Source organism: Meriones unguiculatus, chromosome 19 (genome assembly GCF_030254825.1).
Source record: "Meriones unguiculatus strain TT.TT164.6M chromosome 19, Bangor_MerUng_6.1, whole genome shotgun sequence".
Lineage (NCBI taxonomy): Eukaryota > Metazoa > Chordata > Mammalia > Rodentia > Muridae > Meriones > Meriones unguiculatus.
The window spans coordinates 11,534,745-11,560,581 of NC_083366.1; the positions used below are offsets into that span (position 1 = coordinate 11,534,745).

The 25,837-nt window shown below is 40.3% G+C and overlaps 1 protein-coding gene across 7 annotated transcripts in view; it reads right to left on the reverse strand.

Annotated features, from left to right (window-relative positions):
• Slc39a12 (solute carrier family 39 member 12) overlaps positions 1–23,936 on the reverse strand; it is a 102,787-nt gene extending 78,851 nt beyond the window's left edge. For all 7 annotated transcript variants that reach the window (XM_060372277.1, XM_060372281.1, XM_060372279.1 and 4 more), the window contains exons 1-5: positions 23,787–23,936; positions 22,720–23,064; positions 13,763–14,044; positions 9,839–10,046; positions 4,719–4,888 (exon numbers count right to left, since the gene is read on the reverse strand). In XM_060372277.1, the coding sequence (XP_060228260.1) occupies positions 4,719–4,888; positions 9,839–10,046; positions 13,763–14,044; positions 22,720–22,977 (918 nt within the window). In that variant the 5' untranslated portion in view covers positions 22,978–23,064; positions 23,787–23,936. The remainder of the gene's footprint in view (positions 1–4,718; positions 4,889–9,838; positions 10,047–13,762; positions 14,045–22,719; positions 23,065–23,786) is intronic.
• Positions 23,937–25,837: the final 1,901 nt, after the last annotated feature.

Sequence of the window (25,837 nt, forward strand, 5' to 3'; positions counted from 1 at the left end):
CCAAGGCTTACTGAAAAGTCTTACCTCTCTTTTATTCTGAGAATAATTTCATCATCCCAGCAGGTATCTTTTCCTGGCAAAGAGAAACTCATTTACAATGTGCCATTCAGGATTCTAGTGACTCCTTAGAAGTTTTTATGGTTTTGTTTTCCCCAGTTTTTCAATGAAGGAAGTTTTGTATGCACAAATCTGGGACTTCATACGCTAACAAGGAGCCCTGTAGTTCCGAAATTGTTGGCTTTGGTACTATCTCATTTAACAAGCCTGAGTTAGGCACTTGTTTTTCAAAAGAAATAAAAGATTAAATTTAGAAGGGAGTGCTATGTCAGGTAGCCAGTATAAATATTAAATAATAGAATGACCTGACTCTGTTAACATTCTCTACAAAAAAAAGTGAAAATAATTGTTATTTTTTACTGACTTTGCCTAGTTTCTCCACAGTTTTATTGTGTTTTTTCATGTTACATAGGCATACTTACACATATGTGAATGCATTTGTGTTCAAATGTGTGGACACATGTACATTGAGTGCATTTGCCCACCTCCAGTGGTACACCTCCTCCAACAAGGCCACACCTCCTTATCATCCCCAAATAGTTCTACCAACTCAGGATCAAGAACCCAAACATATGAGCCTCTGGGAGTCATTGTCATTCAAACCACCGCAGTGGATCCTCAGCACTGTAAAGAAGAAGCAAGATAAGCAGCAACAGAAACACAGAGGCAAAGAGTTATGAAAGATTTCTTTTCTGAAAAGCTTCAACACACCCTTAAACCCAGGGCATTATTCTTTGTACCATTTGGCACTGATAAAACGAGAATTGCCTCGGCACTAAAACTACCAATGGAAACACAGGGACGTTAAGAACATGCTTTCAATATGGCTCCTCTATAATGAGGATCCCGATTTGAAAATCTACGGTTAGTGAAAGGATCAAGAACCAAATGTCATGCAGCTTTCTCCAACACACTGTCAAAAGACTGACTGAAGAGCTTCTGGTGTTAGAAAAACCACCTCAAAGAGGAAGGGTAGGCTAGTCTAAGCTTCCGCGATCCCAGCTTCACTTGTTATTTTAAATTTCTCCCGAAACCATAAACATAAATGCTTTAATGCTGAGTAATTAATAGCTGTATAATTTTAAATATAAATAGCTTCATAAAGAAGAAAAAGAGAATGGCAATTTAGCTGGTAAATCATCCTTAGAATGCCTTTCTTTTTTCACATAAAAATTCCATATATTCTTACATTTGCATGGACATCACCAGACATCTAAGGAAGATTTCAATGTATTACAAAGCAGTCATGGCTAGTCTTTGTTTTTGAGAACCATTCTTATTAAAAGATACCACCAAGAGAGCTACTCTCAGTGCTTCTCGTTTACTAGATTCTAGGTATTAATATTTTTTTTTGAAATGAGGTCTCCTTACATAGTCTTCAGCTGTTAGTCCTCGTGCTCCCACCTCCTGAGTGCTAGGATCACGAGTGTGACCACAAGTGCTAGTGTCCCAGCCCACACCTGGTGACATGTGACACTGATGCTCTGATCTGGGATGAGATGACTTGGAGAACTTTCTCTGTTATTGGTAGCACAGAAAGGGTCCTTAGACCTGTTGCACATTGTGAGGGACTCAATCAAGAATCACACATGAAAAGAAAACTGTCATGCTTAGACACAGAAGAATACTTATAAATATTTTTGCATAGTCATTAGAGACCATGATTATTAATGTTCTTAAAAAATGTGAGCCTTCAGTAATCTTTAAATGTTAAGAGCCTTTGTTCTATATGAAAATGGGGTTTCCATAGGGTAAATATATTCTTTTCTAAAAAATTATTTTGAGAATTTTTCTCCCTGAGGTAGAAAGACTAAGCAATGTCCTTCCCCCTCCTTCTAAAGTCCTACTGACAAACCAAAGTTCTAGTCTATCATAGGTCCTTGTGGGGGATCAACCAACAGGTCTAGTTGGGATTACTTGTGGAACATTCATGAATCTTCTGGGCAAGAGGGTGGTTGACACAAAAGCAACCTCCAGGTAAGTCTGTACCCAGCCTGGATGATGACTGTCCCACACATACGTAAATGGAGCCCCCTTTCCTAGCCTTTCCCACCTATCTGTTCTAGCCCCTTCCCAAAAGCCTGCAGAACACATCCAGTTAGGGCAACATTGCATACAAATATCAGGGAGGAGTGGCTGGGTACTCAGGTGAGGATCCAATGACTCTCCACACTCTCTCTTTCTATGTGAGAATGCCAACAGTAATGATCAATAGCTTTGATGACCTTTTGTAAGGAAATACATCTGGTCTTGCGAAGATGGCAGTTGTCCTGGTGGAGGAACAGTGCTGTGTTACAATGATACTGAAGTACTTTTAATGGTGCCTTAGCCAATGTTCCATTGCTATGAAGAGACACCATGACCATGGCAACTCTTATAAAGGAAATAATAGAGGCTTGTTTACAATTTCAGAGGTTTAGTCCATTATCATCATAGAGGGAAGCATAGTGACATACAGACAGAAAGAAATGGTGCTGGAGGGGTAGCTGAGCATTCTACAACCAGATCCAAAAACAACAGAAAGAGAGAGTGATACTGGGCTTGAAGCCTCAAAGCCCACCCTCCCCAGTGACACAATTCCTTCAACAAGGCCAGGCTTCTTAATAATGCACTCCCTATGAGCCTATAGGTGCCATTTTCATTCAATGGGGATGAGAAAAAATTAAATTGGAGGTAAATGCTTGTCACCTTTGGGTAAATACCATAAACATGTTTTGAAAGAGTCAAGTCTAATAGGTTTTATACATAGCAGAGGTAATAGAAATTAAGGTGAGTATGTGTGTTGCGGGGGAGGGGTGATGGTGATTGAATTCCGGGCCTCACACATATAAGTAAGTGATCTGTGGCTGAGAGACATCCATAGCCCAGAAAATTATTTTTTCAAAGACATAACAGCAAGAATGTGTGCTGCACCACAAGAATGCATTCTTTATCTGTTGCGCAACTTCCAGGAATGTCGGGGACATCTAAAGAACTTTTGTGTTTTAAAATACCAGTTGTGGAGCTGACCAAGTAGCTCAGTGAGTAAAGGTGCTTCCCACCAAAGCTGAAGGTCTAAGTTCAATTCCTGAGACCCACACGATGGAAGGAGGGAACTGAATTCCGAATCCTTCAGGTTGTCCTCTGACATCAAGTGTGTACACACGTGTGTGCATGCACGCACGTGTGGGGGTACGGGGGGGCGCACTCATGCACATGTGCATAGTCATGCGCCAGCGGTGTGTGTGTACTGTTCCACAATAGGCTGCTTGTTAAAGATACAAATAAAATAATTAACTGATTTGAACATTTTCTAAACAGCAGTAGAATAAAGAACAACGAATATGCTGTTAACCAAGCTATGCACACATTCTGTGTCTGCAAAATTAGGCACTTACTGCTCTATGCCTTACACAATAGCTTTCATACGAATGAGATAATATATCACCATGCCCAACTCATAGAAAGTAAGTGTGAGCCATTACCATGGAACACTAACTTCTGAACATTTTAATGAACTATGCAGAAAAGGATTCTACCATAGAAGTTTGAGCAATGCTGGGTTTCTTGAGATTAGGGGACTTTGTTTCCTAATGGACTTGTCAAGACTGTTGTGAAACAGTGAAATATGTGTCTGAAGAGTGCATTTGCTTCTGAGATGACCATAGAATGTCACTACAAAGAGCAGCAAAGCTTTTGATCCAAGCTACCGCAGAGGCTGAGGCAGGAATCTTTCAAGTGCAAGGCTTTTCTGGGCTAGACAGAGAATTCAGACCAGACTGGGAAATTAGAGAGACTCTGTCTCAAGAGGAAAGTTAGGGGTTGGGGAGACAGCCCACCATGTTAAATGATTAGCAGGGAAATGGGAGGATCTGAGTTTGGATCCCCAGAACACATGCAAAACCTGAGCAGATCTGGCAACCTGCCTATTCCCTCAGTGTCCTGCAAGTACAGACAAGGGAGTCCTAGATCGAGCTGGCTTGCTAGACTAGCAGAATTGGTGAGCTCTGGATTCAAGGGGAAGACCCCGCCTCAATATATAAGGTGGCAATCAGAAAGACTCCACTACCCCCTCTGGCCTCTACATACATGGTACACATGTGCAAACACAAACATGCATGCACACACATGTTTAAAAAAATAAAAATTTTAAATGGCTAAGGATATAGTTCAATGAGAGTGTGCTTACAAAAGACCAGGTTTAATCCCCAGAACTATTTGAAAGGATAATCTATTACACAAATGCTCTTCTGTTAGTCAAAGCACGAAGGAATCTCTACCTACTCTACATTAAATTTAAGGTTCCTGCTTATCAATATTGCTACTTGTGTTTAACTCCTCCACTTATCTGTATGATTCTTGAGGTCAAGGCCTGTCTTCATCTGATGTGGCATTCTTCATGTCAAGGTGGTGCTGGCCCATACTAAATGCTTAGTGTAGCTTTCCTAAATTCCTTATTCATATATTTAGTATGGACCTAAAAGAAGCCCTAAATATTTTGGACCTGTTTCTATGGGTGTAGAAGTCCACTTACAGAAAAAGAAAATTATAAACATACCACAGAGAGATAGAATACTTTGAGAAAATCCACAATTATCTCCACAAGTGTGATAATTCTGATAGACCTTTTAGCTTTCTTCAACAAAATAGAATGATAACATTAAAAATAAAAGTATTAGTACCTGATCCCAGGAAACAGAATGCTCACTGTACTCTTTGTCCATTGCAGTAGGTGTCTGAAGGTCTCCCGCGCCACGTACTGTCATAGTTTGTTTCGTTTGGTGTTGATGGAGGATATCCTTTTTGGCACAGACCCTTCTGGTAGAGAGTATGTTCAGAAGTTGCTCTAGTTCTAGAAATTTCATATAAAATCTGTTATCACATAGACTAGACATTTAGAGTAGTCACAATTTCCATGGCCATATACAAACTTTTTACAAGGTAAACTTAATTCTACTGAAAATGGTCCAAGCGGAATAACAACAACAAAAGAGTATTTGCATTTCAACTGGGGTGCTGATTCCCTCAAAAGACCTTGGTTAAACTTGGGTGATAAACAAGTATTTCTTGTTTTATACGATTTTCTACCCTAGAAATAATAAAAGTGAGTGTCAGTGGACATACATTTTATTGAGACATGTATTTTATTTGTTAAAAAAATATATATAATGAAGGGGAGAGGGAAATGGCTCCACGGGAAAGGCATTTGTTGCCAAGCTTGATGATTCAGTTTGATTCCTCGGTCCCAAGTGATAGAAAGAGAGAAGCAAGTCTAGAAAGGTTTCCTCTGACCTTTACTTGTAAACTGTGGCACAATTGTGTGTACACACATATACACATAAACATATTCATGCACTCACACATGCATATACATAAAATAACTAAAATTAAAATCCAATTTTAAAATGTGAAATAGAAATGCCCTCTTCTTCAGATATATTCCCTTACAGCACCTTACATCCTCGGCAGATTCTACATTTCCTTAATGTATATAAATAAATCAAAATGTTTTCCTTTTAGATGTATATGCAAAAAAGAAATTAAGTGAAAGTAGGCTAAGATTAGAGAAGTGTACTAGATCTTGTTTTTAATTCTGCAGCTGATGATACTCAATACCTTAATTCAGCTGTTAGAAATAATTGATATAGAAGACAACAAAATAAAATAAGCATTTTATATGGCATTATTCTTAAGTAAAATGTAATTTTCCTAAACAGTATAACCATTTCTATAAAACTATTAAGTAATTTTATTATAAGTAATCAATTTTAAATGACAACAAAATACTATGAGCTTTTCAGATTATTGGAAATATGCGACCCATGTTCAGGAAAAACAAAAATCAATGACTACATTTCTGAATATTCATACGTGTTGGGTTTCATACCCAAAGTCCTCAAGGGAGTTAGCAAATAGTATGCTTAATGAACTAAACAAAAGAATATTTAAATAATTAAAGTGAAAATAGTAATAGATTACACAAAAGCAATTTTCAAAAGATAAAAGCTACATAAAGTTTCCAGCAGATATTCTATAATGTTGAGATAAAACTGTAAAATAATTACAAAAAACATTCAATGATAATGTGAGAGAGCAGAAGGTAAAAATCACTGATAATTTCAATTGAGTAACAAAAAACAATCCTTCCTGAAGAATAGAGAAAATAAAAAAGAATTGGAATAAATTTCAGAGACCTAGCAAACAATAGTTATTATTGACTTACATGGATTGGTAGCCACAGAAAGAGAGGGCAAATGTTAAGGTAAAAACTACTGAAAACAATCCAAAAGCTTCTCAAGTTATAAGATCTTCATTAGCATGCTCAGGAAGCTTACCAAATACCAAGAAGATTAAAGAAGAAAATATCCAAGTCCAGACACCTCATTGTCAAGCTGGTTAAAATTCAAAACAAAGTCTTGAAGCAATAGCTAAAGTGATTCATCAATGTGTGACAGATGATGGCTGACTTCCCATCTGAACAATGAAAGCCAAAAAAAATAATAGGATGCTGCATTCACAGAATAGAAAGAAACAGTTGTTAATCAATGATTTTACACCTAACAAAAAAGAAAAAAACCCTCAGAATGAATTGGTAAATACTAAATGAGAAAATTCTTTGCTAGTAGACATATAGTACATGGAACATGGAATTATATGCTTTTTATAAAAGGTTTGTTTTATTTTTATTTCTGTATATGCATGTCTAAGTGAGCATGAGTGTGTGTATGGGTGTGCAGTTGCCTATAGTGGCCAGAAAAGGGCAGGAAGTTCCCTGGAGCTGGAGTTTCAAGCAAGAAAAGGGCAGGAAGTACCCTGGAGCTGGAGTTTCAAGCAAGTTGCAAACCTTCTGATATGGATGTGAAGAACAGAACTCCGGTCTTCTGAAAAAGCATAAAGTCCTACTTACCACTGAGCCATCTTGTCATTCCCAGAATGAAATTCTTCAGGCTGGAAAAAATGACCTGAATTTTCTTTTGGGTAAAATTTTCAGTTTGTTCAAATTTATTATAGAAAATGAAGAGCTTTTAAAGTATGAAACTGTGGGTTAATGTAAGAGACTCTATAAATGTGTTTATAAATATAAATAAATTTAATGATAAACTACTGCTGTCTTTTCTTTCAATCTCAGGACCACAGGACAAGTGGCCCATAATACTCTTTAACATTCTATTGCAATTATTAACCAAAGCTGGCAGATGAGAGAGCAAACAAAGTTGCAGGAAGTGGAAGGAGGCAATGCTGTACTTGTTTGGACATGATACATACATATATGTATGTGTGTATCATATATATATATATCATTTCATGTATTATATGTATATATGAAACTCTTCAGAAAAACAATGCAAAAACAATTTTCATGGAGCAGATTATAAACTTAATGTACAAAAGTCGCTCTCACATATGCAAACGTCGTTTAGAAGACACAATAAAAGGAAACCTGCTTTAAGAAGGCCAGGAAGAAAGTGAGCTGCCTAAATATAGGTGTAAAAAGAGGTATCTAAAGACCTGTGTCATGCAAATAATAAAATACTTTATAAAAACACACATACAGACATAATGAAGTTGAAAGATATCTTATTAGTTATAATGTGTTATAAATGGCATCTTTCTCCAAGAATTTATATAGACACACATAGAAGTATGCATGCACAATGTTTTCTTTAGGTTCCACAATTAAGTAATGTTAATTATAATCAACAAACAATACAAGAAAATTTTGAAAATGCTTTATTAGCTTCCTTTAAGAACTTCAGCAAAGAGCTGAGGAGAGGACATTGCAAGCACAAAGACTAATGGTCAGGTTCCCAGTACCCGAGAATGTGCGAACAGGTATGGTAGCCCGTGTATAAACCCAGTACTCAAAGGCAGAGATAGAGACTCCCAGAGCACGATAGTGAGGGAGATTAGCTGAGTGAACGCTGGGTCTCAGCGAGAGACTCTGCTCCAACACGGAAGACAAGGAGGCATCTCTCTGGGTCTGGGAGAAAAGTTGACATTCCAATCTTCCCAAAATGTCACGAATTGATTACTACCTAAACCTGTTTCTACAAACTCCAAAGCTCCTAAGTTAGCCACCTGGCAGGAAGCATTCTGATAAAGAGCACAAGGATTGACCCCTGACCCCTCCTGTCAGGGTCAATCCAAATTGGCCTTCCAATCACTCAGACAGAAAAACACCCTTCAGGAGAGCTATCTATCTCAGTCTTTATTACCAATATAAAATCCACTTACATTATAGGTTGGCACAGTGGTTTCTGGCCATCATCTACTCACACCCAGTGGTTGCTCTGCTCACAATGGCCCCTTGGTCTTCTGTCTACTGTCATCACCAGACAGTACTTCCTTCCTCTACTCTAAATTGCACTGTGTGTGTCTTGTATACTATGTTTTACTCCTCTGAATTCTTTCAATGGAGATTGAAAGGACCAGAGAGCAGAGGGAAAGCCAGAATAAGAGCATTAGATTATCATTTTATAAGCTTCAAATAATCAATTTAGACAATTACCAAAAACTTATAAACCTCATACAAAAGAGAATCAGCCATCAAGTGGTGCTCCTCCATAAATAACTAAAAATGAATCAAATCTCCACATCCAGCCAGCACACAGGAGATGCATGACATGGAAGTTCATGGTAACTCTAAGTGCAGTCAGCAATCCATAGGGCAAACACCCCACTACTCCCCCAACAAAAGAATTTGTGATAAAATAGGCAAAATGGAGGTGGAGGCATACCCCACTTGTAAAGGAAATGAGAAACCTACTAACGTCTTACATTTTATGGATTTTAGTTGTAATTGTCTATGTACAATTACTCACTCTCCAGTTGAGACAGTGTCTCTTGTTCCCACTATGTATGCCAGGCTACATGAGCTCTCGCCCATGAGCTTCCGGTACATTCTTCTCTGGCTGCCTATCATGCATAGAAAAATTCCTACCGTGTGTGGCTTTATTTAGATACTGGATTTCAATTCAACTTCTCATGTTTTTACAGAAAGCACTTTATCACTGATCTATCTTCTTAGCTCTTCTTTTTTTTTTTATCTTATCTGGACCCTGATTCATTAAAAAATAAAAATATTCTTAAGACTTAGAGAAATGTAATCCAATATTCTCCAATACTGAAAAGTGATTACTTTTGGTTGATACTGGTAATATTAAAAGTATAATCTTCCTACAGACACTTGGATTCAGATATTAGAACTTTCAATTTATTTCAGATACTTAACTTTCAAGCCATTTTCCTTATTAAATGCAATGAAACATACAAAATGAGTATTCATATTTCCTTCCTACCATCACATTTCATCTCAGAGTCTCTAAGTGTTGGTTTTTGGAAATAAAACATATGAATAACACACAAGTTGCTTCTGCTTAAACATAAATGGCTTACTATTATGCTTATGTCCAAGCTGCCTCAGAGCTTCTTGAACCAATTTGAATACCATTTCATCATTCTATACTGCTCGGTCATCCCAATCAAGTCCAATGGTATGCATGAAATAAGGAAGCCTTTGGCTAGTTCTCAAGACAGGTTTTAAAATCTGTCCATTTGACTCCATATCCACAATTTCTACCCCAACAAAAATGGGCCAAGTTCATGCTTATGTGTCATCAGCCGATAGACCGCTGCCCTGAAAGGCCATCTGTGTTCTCTCATTACATGCCAAGAGAAAAGAGTGGTTAAGACAGACCTGAATAAATTCAGTCAACAAATTGCTCTACTCTTTGTTTTCTGGCACAATTAAATCAGACAGGTGTGACTTAGAAATAATGAACATCATGAAAAACAACCTTACCAGATAGGTGGAGGGCACTGGTACTGTTGAAAAAACTGAAAGTGTACTCTGTAAAGTCATCTGGGGACGGCACATCTCTTCTCCCCAGACAAAGCCCTTGGAGTGACAGAGCAATGATGGTTGCGGCCAGCTGAGGAAGCGTCTTTTCATCAGCACCATGGCTGCCCTGGATGCCAGATTTCCTCTGTAGCACCTTTGTCTCCATACACTATAACCAAAATCAAAGGGGAAATGTAAATGTTAGCTTCTGGATTTTCATTAAATAAGTCTTCTCAAAGATCTCCTCCAATGCATGAGGAATTGTTCATCTAAAAGATTGGTCTGTAGGTATGGTGCTCATCATTCTACTATCCCAGAAAGACCTCTATAACAGAGACATCTGACTGTCCAAATCTAATCCCATCCTCCCAGGGCTGACCTTTCCTTGTGACTGTCTTGAAGATACACTTTTCGAAGTGGATCCCCTGCTCTTACAGCTTGCATTCTTTCCCTTGGTGAATTTCTTCCCAGATTCAAGGACTCTTGTAGACTGACTTTCAGCTCTGCATACTACCTCTGGTGGTGCACTGTTAACCTATGATGATTAATCTTAATGATGACGTTTTCCATCACCTGGAAGAAGGGTTTCTAACCATGCCTACGGGAGATTGTCTTGATGAGATTCACTGAGGTAGAAAGACCCTTTAGGTAGCATCATTGCCTGGGGCTGGGATTCTGGGCTGTCTAAAAAGGAGAAGGCAGGCTGATTACAAATATTCACTGCTGTCTTCATTTTCATTCAGTGTGACCGACTAAGTGTTTAGGCTCCTACAGTCTTGACTTCCCTGCCTTGGTGGACTGTTCTTTAACTATGAGCCAAAAATACATCTATCCTTCCTTAAGATGACCTTGTCAAAGTATTTTTGTCACAGTAACAGAAAAGCAACTGAGACACAATATTTACCACGACATCCACTGTGAATCCCCAGCTCAGTGTGTACTCACTACAGGGAGTATATGGTCCCTGAACTTTTACAGAACATAACACATGTAGCCTTTTTTATGTGTGTACTCATTTTTCCTGATTAAATTCATTCCACCCAACAAGGTAGAATTTTGCCTTAAATCCTATTATTGATCATGTTTACCTGCTACGGCTGTATACAATGACAAGCCCAATATCAATGAATTGGAGTGAGTTGGTTCATCAAAAGAGAATATAAGCATAGGTTATCATGTCAACATTCAATTCCTGTGACATTGGAAAAGGAATAAGACAGCCTTTTGGAGTTATTCTCTCTGAGGTCTACTGGTGAGCTTGACAGGAGTCTATTCTCAACTGCAGCGGGAATCAGGGGCGGAAATTAGGAGCCCATGTGAGCCTAGCAAGTGTTTTACTCTGGGCTACACCCCCAGCAGTGTTTTTATACATTTTTGATGAGTTTTGAAAAGTCCTATGAGAGAAAGGAGCCAGTTGAGTTATAACAGCATGACCCTCACAATGATGTAAAGTTTTTGAAAAGACTGTGAAAAAAAAAAAAAAAACAAACATATAGTCACAAGGATCTGCTGAGAATAGAGTCTTCAGCCATTGTTTTGACCCAAGAAGTCCTTAGAGTACATTCAATACCTACCTCTGGGAACAGACGTGGCTAGAATAAGCTGTGGTCAAATCCAAGGATGCTTACCATAGACTAGAACACATCAAGAAAGATGTGAGGGCACTGGGGATTGATTAAAGACAATGAAGCATAAATACTTATGAATAAGAGTGAAGGAGCGGGTGGTATTTATATTCTGGTCTTGGAGTGTGACTGGATGAGGACACGAAGATATAAAACTGCTTCTCCTAGAAGTTGGTTGAGAACCATCTAGAATGGCTACTGGGGTCCTGACCTATGGAAGCCAAGTCCTGTGCATTTTAAGAGCTGACAAAGGCTGATGGGTAACTCCTATGCTGTCTATGACAAAACAGTGGCCTGCAGAGAGATGTCAACAGCCTTCTGCCAAGTCTGGATTGACTGACAACCTAGGTAATTGTGGGTAGATGGGCTCTAGGAACCATCTAGGAGTCACATTTATTGCTATCTCTGGAAGATCACTGTCCTAAAGCCTAGACAAGGCTCATAACAGTAGTTTACTTCTTGTTAACTAGATGTAAAAAGTAGTTTTCTGTGTCCTGATATTTTATTCTTTAAAAATGTTTGATTTAACAAACACTGCAAAGGCTGAACATTGACCGTGTGGGGGCATACGCAGAAGCCCACTGCTACTCACCATCTGCCTTTAAGTACTAGATTTCCATTTCTATTTAATCTGCATTGAAAGGCAGTAAACAGGCAAGATGCCTAAAATCCTAGTGGATTATTCAAGCCAATCTTACATCACAGAGAAATTGCAATGAAGATGTCACATATAAGAATACATTTTTATTCAAAAATTGAATTCCATGAAGGAATCATTTTCTAAAACAGGAACAACTGGGCCAAAAGTTGATATTCACAGGAATAGAGATTCCATACAGATCTTTGCAAGATGTTTAGTAATATGCTCTTCCTTTTATACCAATAAGAAGAGATGTTAACCACATTTGCAAAATATAAAGGGGTGCTTCCTAGTTGGTAAGCCAGAACAGGGCAGCAGAGAGCTTTGGCTCTTGACAGAACTGATACTAAGGATTAAGTTTGTTGTTTTTTGTTTTGTTTTGTTTTGTTTTTGTTTTTGTTTTTGTTTTTTACAAATCAAGGAATAATTCGAAAGATAAAAATACATTCTTAGCCATTGTTTCATGAATGTTCACACTCCTTCAAACTGTGGTATGGATTCTCAAAGAACTCTTCTGGAAATACGACTCAAGATTTATGAAGCAGAGGGTGTAGGCTCAGTGGTAGAGTGCTTACCTAGCATGCACAAAGCCTTGGGTTCATTCCCCAGTATCAGTGATGATGATGATGATGATGATGATGATGATGATGATGATGATGATGATGAGTGTGTACATGTGTGTGTCGTGTGTGCATATGTGTGCAAATATGTATGTGGTGTGCCCATGTGGAGACCACGGTTCGATGTCAGTAATCCTCTTCTATTTTTTGAGACACTGTCTGTCACTGAATCCACAACTTGCCATTTTGGATAGATTGGCTGACTGAAAGTCCCAAATATCTGCCTGTTTGCCTCCAACCCCAGAGGTTAAAGGAGTGATGAAAGCACCTGGCTTTTGCCTAGGTGCTAGAGATCCAAATGCAGGTGTCCATGCTTGCGCTCCAAGCATTCACCCATCGAGCCATCTCCCCAGTTGTATATGATGAGAAGAATAAACTTTACTGCAGATACCTTTGTCTGCTGAAACTTCCCATTGTAAACCAGGAAGCAAAAGCTTCCTTGAAAGGCCAGCATTCCTAGAATAGTAAGGCAGCAGAAGACCAGGTGCCCATTTCCTGAGAGTAGGAGCTGGCAGGAAAGGAGAAACACGAGCATGGACACAAAGTGCTAACCAGCAGAGGGGCTGCTGTTTGGGGCTTATTATTGCAAATAATGCTTTTGCAAGCTTTTTTATTAATGAAGTCACTAATGATGAACTCGTCTCTTAATCTGTTTCTGCCTTCTTCCCTGGCCAGAAACCAAGACAACTAGACCCAAGTCTTCCACCACTACAGTTCATCTCTTGGCTATGGATCAAAAGCTTTAAGTCATTGGGTATCAGGAGATGAGAGCTGACCTGTCACCTGGCCTGCCTACCCATCCACCCACCCAGCTTCTGGCTAAAAGTCATCCTCCACTTAGTCATTTCATTTCCACTCAGAATTTTAAATATGTCACTTACTATCCTGTAGTTGAAACCAGAAATACCTATCTTTCTTAGAAGTTCACTTATGTCCTAGAAATGAGTAAAACAGCAAAAGTAAGGTCAACCCTACACCTCAGCAGTTCATTAACTCTTACCTGGCTACCAGATGTGCCAAAGTACTTCCTGGTAAAAGCCAAGATGTCATCAGTCTCGTTCTGTGAAAGAAAGTAGGAGTCTTCATCCTGCCTGAGGCCGAGGAGGCTATGCAGGTAAAATGCATACTCTCTGTTGCTCATGTTGAGCTTTGAGGAACAGATCTCTTCCTGGTGAATGATGTAATAGAGGAGGAGGAGGGAAACTCTCTCGACCACCTCCTCTCTAAGCTCATCCTCCAAATCTCCACCAGCTGTGAGTAACAGAGCATCTGGCTCCAGACACTGTGGGGGAAAGTAAGGGTGAAAGAAGATAAAGCTAAGCTTTGCTCAGAACTCCAAAGCATTATCCACTGAGTTTTCAACTGCTTATAGCTTATGAGTACAGGGAAAGTCAGTTCTGGGAGCTACAGTCATCAAAGAGGGAGTCAGGTGAGACTTTTATTAGACTGTCATCTCCTCCTGGGGATCCCTTTTCCTAAAAGTGACCTCTCTGTCCCCAAGATGTTGATGTGCTTTTTTGCATAAAGCCCACCCAACTCCTTGGGTTTTAAAATGATGTCCTATTTAACATAGCATACAATCCAAACTCTACAATTTTCTCCTTGGTCTGACTCTTGGCAATGCTATTTCTTCTGCCTCATCTTATTCTTTCTCCACAATCTCCCTAAACTTCTCTTTTTGTGATTTTGTTTCTCTGAAGTTTCAACAAGTTCTTTTCAATGTCTTAAAAGTTTCTTTGTTGCCCTCATTTTTCAGGTCTTGAAATGTCACTCTTAAAATGTTACCCAGATGTGATAGTGCATGCCTTTAATCTCAGTTCTCAGGAGGCAGAGACAGGTAGATCTCTATGAATTTGAAGCCAGATTGTTTTACAAAGCAAGTTCCAAGACTGTCTGTTTGACACAGAGAAGCCCTGTCTCAAACATATAAAACAAAAAAATAAAATGCCATTCTCTTAGGGAGGACTTCCCCAAGGCTTTCAATCTATATTGTCCCTCAAAAAGTTGTTTTATAAAATTAGCATGCAAAACACATACTTTAAAATCTTTTAGACAGCCACATTCGAAGATCATCCTGAGTGAGTTATCCCAGAAGCAGAAAAATACATGTGGTACATACTCACTTATAAGTGGATATTAGAAATATAATATAGGATAAACATATTACAATCTGTACACCTAAAGAAGCTAAGCAAGAAGGAGGACCCTGGGTAAGATGACCAATCCTCATTCAAGAAGGCAAATGGGACGGGCATCAGAAGAAGGAGAAAACAGGGAACAGGACAGGAGCCTACCACAGAGGGCCTCTGAAAGACTCTACCCAGCAGGGTATCAAAGCAGATGCTGAGACTCATAGCCAAACTTTGGGCAGAGTGCAGGGAATCTTATGAAAGAAGAGGGAGATGAAAGACCTGGAGGGAACAGGAGCTCCACAAGGAGAGCAACAGAACTAAAAAATCTGGGCAAAAGGGTCTTTTCTGAGACTGATACTCCAACCAAGAACCATTCATGGAGCCAACCTAGAACCTCTGCACAGATGTAGCTCATGGTAGCTCAGTGTCCATGTGGGTTCCCTAGTAAGGGGAACAGGGATGTCTCTGACACGAACTCAGTGGCTGGCTCTTTGATCACCTCCCTCTGAGGGGTGGAGCAGCCTTACCAGGCCACAGAAGAAGACAATGCAGCCAGTCCTGATGAGTCCTGATAGCCTAGGGTCAGAGGGAAGAGAAGGAGGGCTCCCTTATCAGTGGACTTTGGGAGGGGCACGGGAGGAGATGAGGGAGGGAAGGTGAGATTAGGAGGGAATGAGGGAGGGGGCTACAGCTGGGGTATAAAGTGAATAAACTGTAATTAATAAAAAATAAATTTTTAAAAAGTGAAAATAAACAGGTCAGATTCATTTTAATACTTTAAAGAAATTTACAATTTAAGATACAATTATTTAAGTATGCAATCAGAAAACCTAAAAATGACTAATGAAACATTTTATTTTCTATTCGTAAGTCCAAGTCTTTGAAATCTAGTGCACATTTGCCAGTATATCTCACTTCAGACAAGTCACACATCAATTATTCAATAGTCACTCGTAGCTATAGCTACTGTGTTGGGCAGCACATCTCTAGAATCGCATTTTCTGCACAGCAATATATTATGAAACTATTTTTGTTGACCTGACCTGTGTATTTTGTCTCTCCCCAACAAGAACAAGTGTTTATTTGGTCAGGTTTCCAGCATGTGGCACAAACCTAGGGTTTAGGGTGTCTTAAAACTGCAGTGACTGTCTTCCCTCTTCTATTCTCGCCTCGGAGAATTGTCCGATGTTCCCATCGAAGGGGATCAGAACATACCATCCCCCAAATATATCACTTTGGCATATTGGCAATTCTGAATTAAAGGCAAATGGGAAGCAGTAAATATGGGTGTGCCCTCTGCCCTCTCCCTTTCTTCCTAAAAGGGAAGATTAGATTTCCAACCACAAAAGTCTCCTTTATATATCAAGAACAGAACATTCTTATCCCGGGGAACTGATACAAGTCTATCAGTCTGTATAGACTTTACTAAGTCACACCTGACGGCTATCAATTACTTTCCTTTGTATGTTTTCCAGTGAGTTCTCGCAATGCTCTTCCCCAAAGCCATTTTTTCTTCTTCTTGTCATATCTCCACAACTCATTGTTGTTGTTGTTAAAATGGTATATATGCCCTCCTTCTGTGGGGTATTCTTGTCTTTTTAGGTAGCTGCCTTTGCCACACAAAATATCAATACAAATAAAACTTACATGCTTTTCTTCTGTTAACATCTTGTTTTCTGTTGAAGTCTCTGATCTAGTCTTAGAGCCCTTTAAGGCTTAATGGAAAGATTTTTCTACCCTACACTCTGATGCATTGTTTTAAAAGCCACTGAGAGACATAGATCCTCTAATTTGAGATGGTCACATGATATAATGAGCTCAAAGTAACATCATTGGACATGAAGGAGGTGGGGAGGAGACAGGAATTGTGGCTGGAAAGTTTTCTCAGCAAGAGAAGAGCTATTCTTCAGGGAAAGTTAGGCAATTGTCTCAGTATCTGGGAAGCAGTTCTGTAGCCTAGCAACAAGCTCAGGCTGAAGCACTGGGCAATGTCTACCTTAAGATTCAGGGAGGTTCACTCCACTGTGGGGATAATTACCCAGGATCTTTAATGTGTCATCTGAAGTGTAAGTCTGGGAGGGTCTGATGCCATGACTGCTGTGTGACATGCTGGGTAATAGCTGGGACATGCCATACACATCAGGAAGACGCTGAACACAGCTATTTTTTAAAGCAGAGCATGAAAGTATCCTTCCTGAAGCCACATACACTGTAGCCTGCTTCCTCTCCAACTCAGCTTCTGGAGACACACAGAGTTCACGTGAAGACGTGTGTTCAATGTGGATATTGAACTCTGCTCCGAAGCCACAGCAACTCTTTTGTATTGCATAAGTAGCCCCTTCCTACAGAGAGTGAATGCATTAGTAGCTGATAATAGGGCTGAAACCAAGACACAGACACAGCTGGGTTGAAAGTATCATGATAAAACCATTCTGTGTACTGAGTAACTTGTGAAACCATACTACAGAAGTGTTACTTACAATTTACTGACAACTTTGGGCCCAAAACCATGCTATGTACCTCACACATGCAGATGTCCCTCAGAATGTAATCTAGCTAATGCTAGAAAAATATTTAGCTCAAAGCATACAATATGGAAGAGGAAGTTACTTTTTTTCTGAATTTAAAAAGTTGGAGCCAATTCTTGAAGTGCTTTGTTCTGTGTGAGAAGACTTAATCACACTAAATAAAAATTAACTAACTTTTGTCTGAATTTTCGTATGCTTAATTAAATAATATATAACTATGAACCAAATAAGCTTTAAAAAAAACAGAATTTTTATAATTGAGTCTTTGAGAAGCTACAGAGGCCAATACCTTGAGGGAAGGAAGCTATAGGAAGCCTAAGAAGTTACAAAATAAGAATTTGTCCCCTTGACAACTAGAACTGGTGAAACAGAGAGGGGAACTGAAAAGCTTCAGTTCATCAGCACTAGATTTGGTCTTCTGAATGAAGTATTTAGCAGTTGGCATAGTTGTGTGTGGGAGAGGATGTTTAACATAATTTTACAAATATTGCCATCTCATAAGGATCAAAGTCTATCCAAGGCCGCACACCCCAGTGAAAGATTCTTTGTTAGAGAAGAAGAGCCTCATTCAGGATGAATCCACCACTGTCCCTGTAGGTCCTGTCAAATGAAAGCATAGGGCCTAAAGGGAGAAAATACAGACTCAGAGAATTCATTTTTAAAGACTTCATAAGGCAATGAAGTTGGAGGAAAATTTAATTAATTGAACTCCACACAAGGGCTTTCCTTACAAGCTAAGTGGCCTACACAGTGGTGGCAACCATCCATCACTCCCTGAAGTCAACTCAAACTGACTCTTACAATGCATAATCCAGCTTTGCTTATGCCAGGTGAGAAGTCTGACCACAAAGAGCAGCACGAGAGCTTTCTATTCCACACCAAAAAGACAATGAACTACGACAATTTCAGCACTGGTAAGTATGATGTCTGCATCTTGTTGCTTTTCTCTTTCTCTCTATCATCTATCTCTATCATCTATCTCTCTGTCATCTCTATCATTCATTCATCTATCTATCCTCTAACAATCATATATCAATCATTTATCTACTTCTATCTATTTACCTCTCTATCATCTATCATTTATCATCTATCATCTATCATTTATCTATCATTTACCATCTATCTATCATCTATTTATCTATCCTCTGTCTACCATCTATCTATCATCTAATTATCTGTTTCTCTAGCTATCATCTATCTATTTCTGTTATTTATGTATTTATGCAAAGATGACATTAAAGTGGAGGAGGTCTCTGAGGGAAAGAGAAAATGGGTAGTGGGTATAACGAGGCAAGGCAAGAAAGAGTACTGGGAGGAAATATGGCCAGAGTATGTGTTACACTTAAATAAAAATGTCCTTATGAGACATTCTTTGTACAAATAATATATGTTGACAAAAAAGAAAGCTGTACAGCTGGAGAGATGCCTCAGCAGTTAAGATCACTGGCTATTCTTCCAGAGGACCTGTTTGGATGGATTCCCTGCACCACATGGCATCTCACAACTGTAACTCCAGTCCTAGGGGATCTTACATCCTCTACCTGCATCTGTGGGCATTGCACACATGGGATGGACAGACGTATATGCAGACAAAATACCCATACAGATGAAAAATATTTTTAAAAAGAAAAGATAGCTATTATCAACAAAAACTTTAGAAATTTAGAATCCCACAATGTTTAAATTTGTACCATTCATGTCCTTTTTCAAATCTCTAAAACCTTTATAAGGTATCCTTATCAAAAGGAAATTATATTGCTTTCTTTTCTAGCCAAAGAACTTGAAGGGTGTTTGGGTGGTAGCAAGGATGCATTAGAACTCATTCCTATGTAAGTGAGTTCAGAGAAATTAATCAGATACATATATGAAAGTTAGAGCAAGTGAGTTGGGGGTGGGGCCAGTTGTGAACTGGAACAGTGACAGTGGCCTTGAAAGGGTCTGAAAACTGCCTAAAACTGTTTAGGATCTCAGTTAAAATCCTAAACATATGAGAGTTAGGACTTTAACTTAATGAAGGGGGACAGCATCTGGGGTAGATGGGAGGGGGTTTCTGAGGAAAGTCACTGTTTAAAAGTCCCAAAAAAGGGATCATACAGCGCCTTGAAGATTAGGGACTATAAAGGACTTCAGGTATCCCGAGCTCCACGAACCATCACATGCATCTGTGTCCATGTGATTCTATAGAGATTCTATAGAGATATAGAGACTCATTATATTTAATTAAGGATTGGGAAAAGAGGTTTAATATGCTCCAATGGCTAGAAGTTTCCAGAGTAGAGACATTTCCCCTCCAGGAATCTGTGCAGGGTCCTGATTCCTGCTATGAGTGGGTTTATTTTATGGGGGTTACTTCTGTTAATCCCAAGGATGGGAGGAGAAAAACCCACTGACCCAAATCGCCATAGCCAGATTAATTACAGCATGCAATTAATTCAAGCAAGCTTCTTTGTTCATGTACATGGATTGCCTTCCCCTGAGGCAGAGTTTGAGAGGTCAGCAATGGATGTGAGGAAGACAAGGCTTTTATAGAGCTCGAGGCAGTTTCCAAATGGAGAATTTGGTGGGCAAAACAGGTGGGGTTACAAGGAAAACATAAGCCTAACAAGTTAGTCCCTCCTGAAACTAAAACATGGTGGCAAAGTGAGCATGACATAGTCATATGAGTGAGCAGGAGATAGTCATAACAACAGGTAGTCATACCAAGGTCATAGGTGGTCATACAGCCTTTTGAAGCACAGCTAGAGTTGCAAGATGCTGTAAACAACTTTTTGAACCAAAACATGGTGGCTGTTTCCTGGAACGAGGGCAGAACTATTTGTAGTTAAGGCTACAGGAGGGCATAGCCCAATCCTTGAGAAACAGAAGTTTAATCATAAAGAGGAATAAACCTAGTTTGTTTTTTCTATACAATGGCTTTTAAGCTTAAGATGGAGGCAGGGTGGCACTCTGCTTAATCACTCTGTTAATCCAGTAAAACTCCGTGTAGGGGCTGGGAATACAGGGCAGCTGGCAGAGCTCTTGTCTAACATGCATAAAGCCCTAGGTAAAATTCCCTAAACTGAAAAACAAAAACAAAAGCAAACATTCCAATTATTCACACTTAAAAAAAAAATAACAAAAGACAGGATGGGGCCAGACTGTTCATTTAGAAGGACTACAATGTGAGTGGATTTATTTGTAATGTCCAGTGTTCTCAGATACCTCATGCTGATTTTTCTAATTCCATTTCACATTTTTCCCCCTCCTCCTCCTCCTCCTCCTCCACCTCACAAATGCAGTAGCACTACCCCAGCCCTTCTTTTCCCAGACTCAGAGAGATACAAACCCACCCCTTGCTCATCTGGCTTACCACAGAGTACCTAGCACAAGCCCAACCTGTCAACAGTACGTCTTAAATTGATGGACTCAACAACAAGCCAAACCCTGTAGTTTGGGACAGAACTCAAACATCTATGAAAGTAGATGATTCTTTCCACCAGCTTTTCACGAAGCACAGGAAAACATGTCTTGGGCTCCGTACAGAAGGAATATTCAGAAGGATCAAGCTCTCTCCTATCATCTTCTCTTCTCCTTGGTTTCCCAAAGGAAGAGAAAGAACAGCCATAAGCAATGCTTAGAAGGAGCATTTCTAAGCCAGGAAATAGATACAATTCAAGTGGAAGCCAAACTGCCCAAACCCTTGATAACGTCACTAAAAACAACATTAAAAAACCACTCACTCCTCAGCTCCAAACATGGCAACGGTCTTGCCTGTTTATATTCACCCAGCAAAACTAATATTCAAGCAGCCTTAATAAGGCACTTCATGTCATTAAAGCAGGACACGGCCCTGCGGCAGATTCTCAGAGGACATTAATAAGATATGACTCCTGGTTATGTCCAGTGGGATATCTGTTGTTACTATCTATATCTATTCATGTCATCCCAGACAAGCTGCCTGTTATAACACATTTCCTCCGGGACCCATTGGGTGTTTTAATAATTAGGGAATTATTTATCATCCACAAAAAGCAGAGGAAAAAATCTATTTGTGCAAGACCATTTCTGTCACAAAAAAGGCAAAACCAGAAAACATTTAGCCAGGAAATGCATGCCATCACCTCATCCTTAGCCTAGAACTCCTCTGTTGGATTGAGAAATCCAGCCAAAATTTACTTTGGAAGCAGTTGTGTGTTTCTGTTTTACTTACTTATGCTTTTACTTATCTATGAATTTGTAGGTTTTTCCTTAAAAATGTCTTTGGTCTGAAACAGGGTGAAAAAGAGGGATTGTGTTTGCCATTGTTTTAAGACCCAAGCTCTCCTCCACAGCAGGACTTGGAGGACCCCACACATCTACAGGGCAGCCTGATGGACCCCGTCCCATGACACCCAAGCCTCCTAATGGGGAGGGATGATCAGTCCCTACCAATCTCATGCTAAAGTGACCTAGAGAGGGTTGCAAGTGCAGAGGGGGATATGAAGAGACTGGGAGATGAGTGGGATGGGGGTGCATGAAGAATCAATTAAAAGTTTAATTAAAGTTTAATCAATCCGGAAGAATCAACTAAAAGTTTAAAAGGGAAACAGGGGGAAAGAAAAAGAAAGAAAGAGAGGGAGGGAGGAGAGAGAGAAAAAGAGAGAGGGGGAAGAAGGAAAGAAAGAAAAAGGAAGAAAGCGAGGAAAGGAAACTAAAAACAACCACAACAGAAACACCCAGGGAAGTCAAGATCAGTCTGGGGAGGAGGAAGCCTTAATGCAGTACCTATGATCCTGGTGAGCAGACATGGTAGGGTCCAGCTGATAGTTAGGAGAAGGAAAGTTGTAGGAAGGCTGTGCACTAGGCTGCCTTTCTCTCCTGCAGCTCCGATACCTCACCACTAGTGGTCATCAAGGCATTGACTACCTGCCACACAGAAGATGAGAAAACACCCACTGGCACCCAGGAGAGCACACTCCGGAACTGAATGTTAGGCGGAGAGCACAAGGCTGTGGTTGCCTCCTGGAAGATCAACAGCCTCTGTCTAACACTGTGCCCGTGCACAGCAGAGTAAAAATAAAAAAGATCTCAGAAAAGCAGAAAGGAGGAAGGACTGAGCATTCATGCCAGCAACCCAGCACCCCTGATGAAACAGAGAGGCTCTTGAGAGCTTCAACAGTATTTTCCCAATGGAAAAAACATCCCTTTGTGGATGGGTTGCTGTAACCCACACTGCACTTGCCACTTCCGTATGAGCTTTGTGCGTCGTTTCGCTGATTTCTTTGTGACCCACTGTTCCTTTCTGAGCGATTCCTAGTACCCGATCCCCCTTTACTAACCAGCTTGCAATCTTCTTGCATTCCATTTGTTCTCTGTGGACACCCAGTCCTCTCGAACAGGATTTTGATGAGGCTTTGTGGATGATCGAGGGACCGGCGGTCACCAGCAGAAAGGACACTCAGGACTTGGAGCAGGCCTTGGCCCCCAGCGTGGCTGCTATCCTGAGGGCGGACTTTGTCAGTCTCCGCAGAGGAAACAAGGCTGAGGGGGTAGGACAGTAGCACCACCAGCACTGAGAGGTTTGTCCAGAAGCACATGTCCACTGTTCCCTTGGCTTGAGGTGGCCTGGGGTGGGGAATGGGTGGGAGGCTACGTGCGGGATGAACTGACAACTGGAGGAATTCCTGTGGTGTAAGGGGAAAAAAACAACGGCTTCAGTTATTGTACACGCACCGGAGTTTGAACAGACTCACTAACTGGGATGCTAAACTGACTTGCAGCGGCAGCAACAGGGGGTCCGGATGTAGCTTGTAACGCCAAAGACGGAGGCCAGCAAACTGTACCTACATTAACTACTCAGATGATCAGAAGAGGGTGCGTTTACTGTCTGCAGGCGATGTCTGGCACAGGACCTTAAACAAATTCTGTGAAGTCAGTGAAGAAAAGTAAAGAGAAAATGACTTCTAACGAAGCTCCAATATCGCACTGAATTAGAAATCTTTGAAGAAGACAACGTACTAGAAAAAAAAGTTACATCCAGGAAACACTAGTTAGTTTTTAGCTTAGTAGAAATCAAGACTCTGGAAAATGAACTTTCCTAGAAAAACTTCAAGCCCCCAGAAGGATGATGAATCTACGACTCAACAGTGTCTGAAGGGGTGGGAAATGTCCTCAGAGTAAATCAGAACCTATGGAGAAAACAAAATCTCCAATCGATTATTTAAGGAGTGCAAAATGTTTTCAGCATCGCTTGTCTGAGCCAGAGATGAGCCAGTAATTCACTTGGGGGTAATAAGAAAATCCTGAGACTAGTTTTATGGTTAAAAAAAAAAAAGTTTCAGACTCTTACGTTAGCGTTTTAAGATGAGAGACTGTGACAACAAACCTTTCTAAACACAGCACTTACCTCAAGAAGGAGAAATAGTTATTTATCTTGAGCTCCCTGGGCCTTTAAATCTCGGCGAGCATTTTGTGGTCCCAAAGTCCTCTGTTTTAAAATTCCTTGACTGTGCACTGGGAGCTGAAGAGGATTATTTCAGCCCAGAAACATTTCTAGTTGCTATGGAGAGGGCTGCTAAGAAGGTAAAAATGAAGGTGGATAAAAGCAGACAGTTTCTAGCTGATGGGCTTGCAGGATAATCAAATACATGTGGTTAGGGAATTATCCTTTTATATCAACATTTAGCACAACATTTTAGAATTATCTACAGCCATTTGCCTCCAAGGGACAGAATCTAAGTCAAAAAAAAAAAAAGAATCCACCTTGCAAAATGAAAGAGATTCATGTTAGATGAGGCATTTCCCTGTCCAGCTGATCACTGTTTCACCCAGCCTAAAATCAAGAGTTTTCAGAAAGATTGGCCTTTTAAAACTTTGTTTCACAAACTGCAAATATTTTAAGATTCAGGGAATTCATAAATAATGTTTTAAACTGAAAGTATTCATTGAAGGAACACATTTTTTACCTGAAAAGTAAGTAGCTACAAATGGGTGACTTGTGCCAACTACTCATTGAATACAAAAACTGGGCACAAAAGAGCGAGATAACCACAAAAGAAATTTTGTTCCCTGTGATGAACATTTGGAAAATAGTGTCAGAAAACACCAGGGTTCTGTTTAACTACCCATTATGAATGTGGTTTTGTCTCAAACGTCAAAGAAAGGGACTTGACCTTTTCCTTATAAGCACCATGGTGATATTAACTAGAGTTAAAGGCTAGACTCAAAGCAAGAAGAAGCAAAGACTAGACTTTCAAACGGAGGGTCCAGCAAGGGCAGAGGAACCAGCCCTTAAGCTGTGGACTCCAGGGCACTGAACCAAAACCCCCTAAAGGCACACGTTCATCGCCAGCGGCTGTCTCTCCTGTAGGAACCACCATGTAAAGTTTGGCCTTTCCAGCCTCAAGAGCTTGGTTAATAGCAGCTAAAGAAATAATAGTTCAGTGCTTATGCAACAAATTAGCTGGCCTTAATCTCCTCATTAATTAGTCTAGTTACAAGGAACAAATCATCAAATATAGTCAATTCCCATAGCATCACCTGCCCCACTGCTCCAAGACTAGCTTCTGACATGCCCTGACCAGCACCCTCAAGACTATGGCCTTGCCAGAGCATTTTCACCCACTCGCCAGTTCCATAGCCAGTGTCCAGCCTGAAAGGCCTCCATGGTTTCAAGTTCTCTGACTCGGGGTTGTACTTTTCACCTTTGTGTTCCCACTGCCTGTCCCCAGCAAGACTGAAATTAATCTTTCTTACATGTGTTTTCATTTTCTTTTGTTTATTTGTTTTTTAATTTAATTTTATTTTTTATAATTTATTCACTTTATATCCTGATTGTAGTCCCCTCCCTTGTGTCCTCCCAGTCCCACCCTCCCTCCTTATTCTCCCCTTCCCCTCCCCTGTTCTTCAGAAAGGGGGAGCCCTCCTCCACTACCATCTGACCCCAGCCTATCAAGCCTCTAGGACTACCTGCCTCCTCTTCCTCTGTGGTCTGGCAAGCCTACACACACACATGGGAAAGTGATCAAAAAGAGGGCATCAGAGTCCATATCAGCATCAGTCCCTGCTTCCCTTACTAGGGTACCCGGATGGAGACTGACCTGCCTGTTGGCTACATCTGAGCAGGGAGTCTAGGTCCTCTCTGTGAAGGGTCCTTGGTTGTTGCATCAGTCCCCACAGCCCCCACCCAAACCCAGATTTGTTGGCTCTGTTGGTCTTCTTACAAAGTTCCTGTCCTCTCCAGTTCCTTGTATTTTCCCATTCTTTCCTACAACTCCCTGCACTCTGCCCAAAATTTGGCTGTGAGTCTTAGCATCTGCTTTGATCCCCCACTGAGTAGAGTCTTTCAGAGGCCATCTGTGGTAGGCTTCCATCCTGTTCCTACTCTTCAGCTGCTTCCAGTATCTATTCTATTTGCCCTTCTGAACAAGAATGAAGCATCCTCCCTAGGGTCCTCTG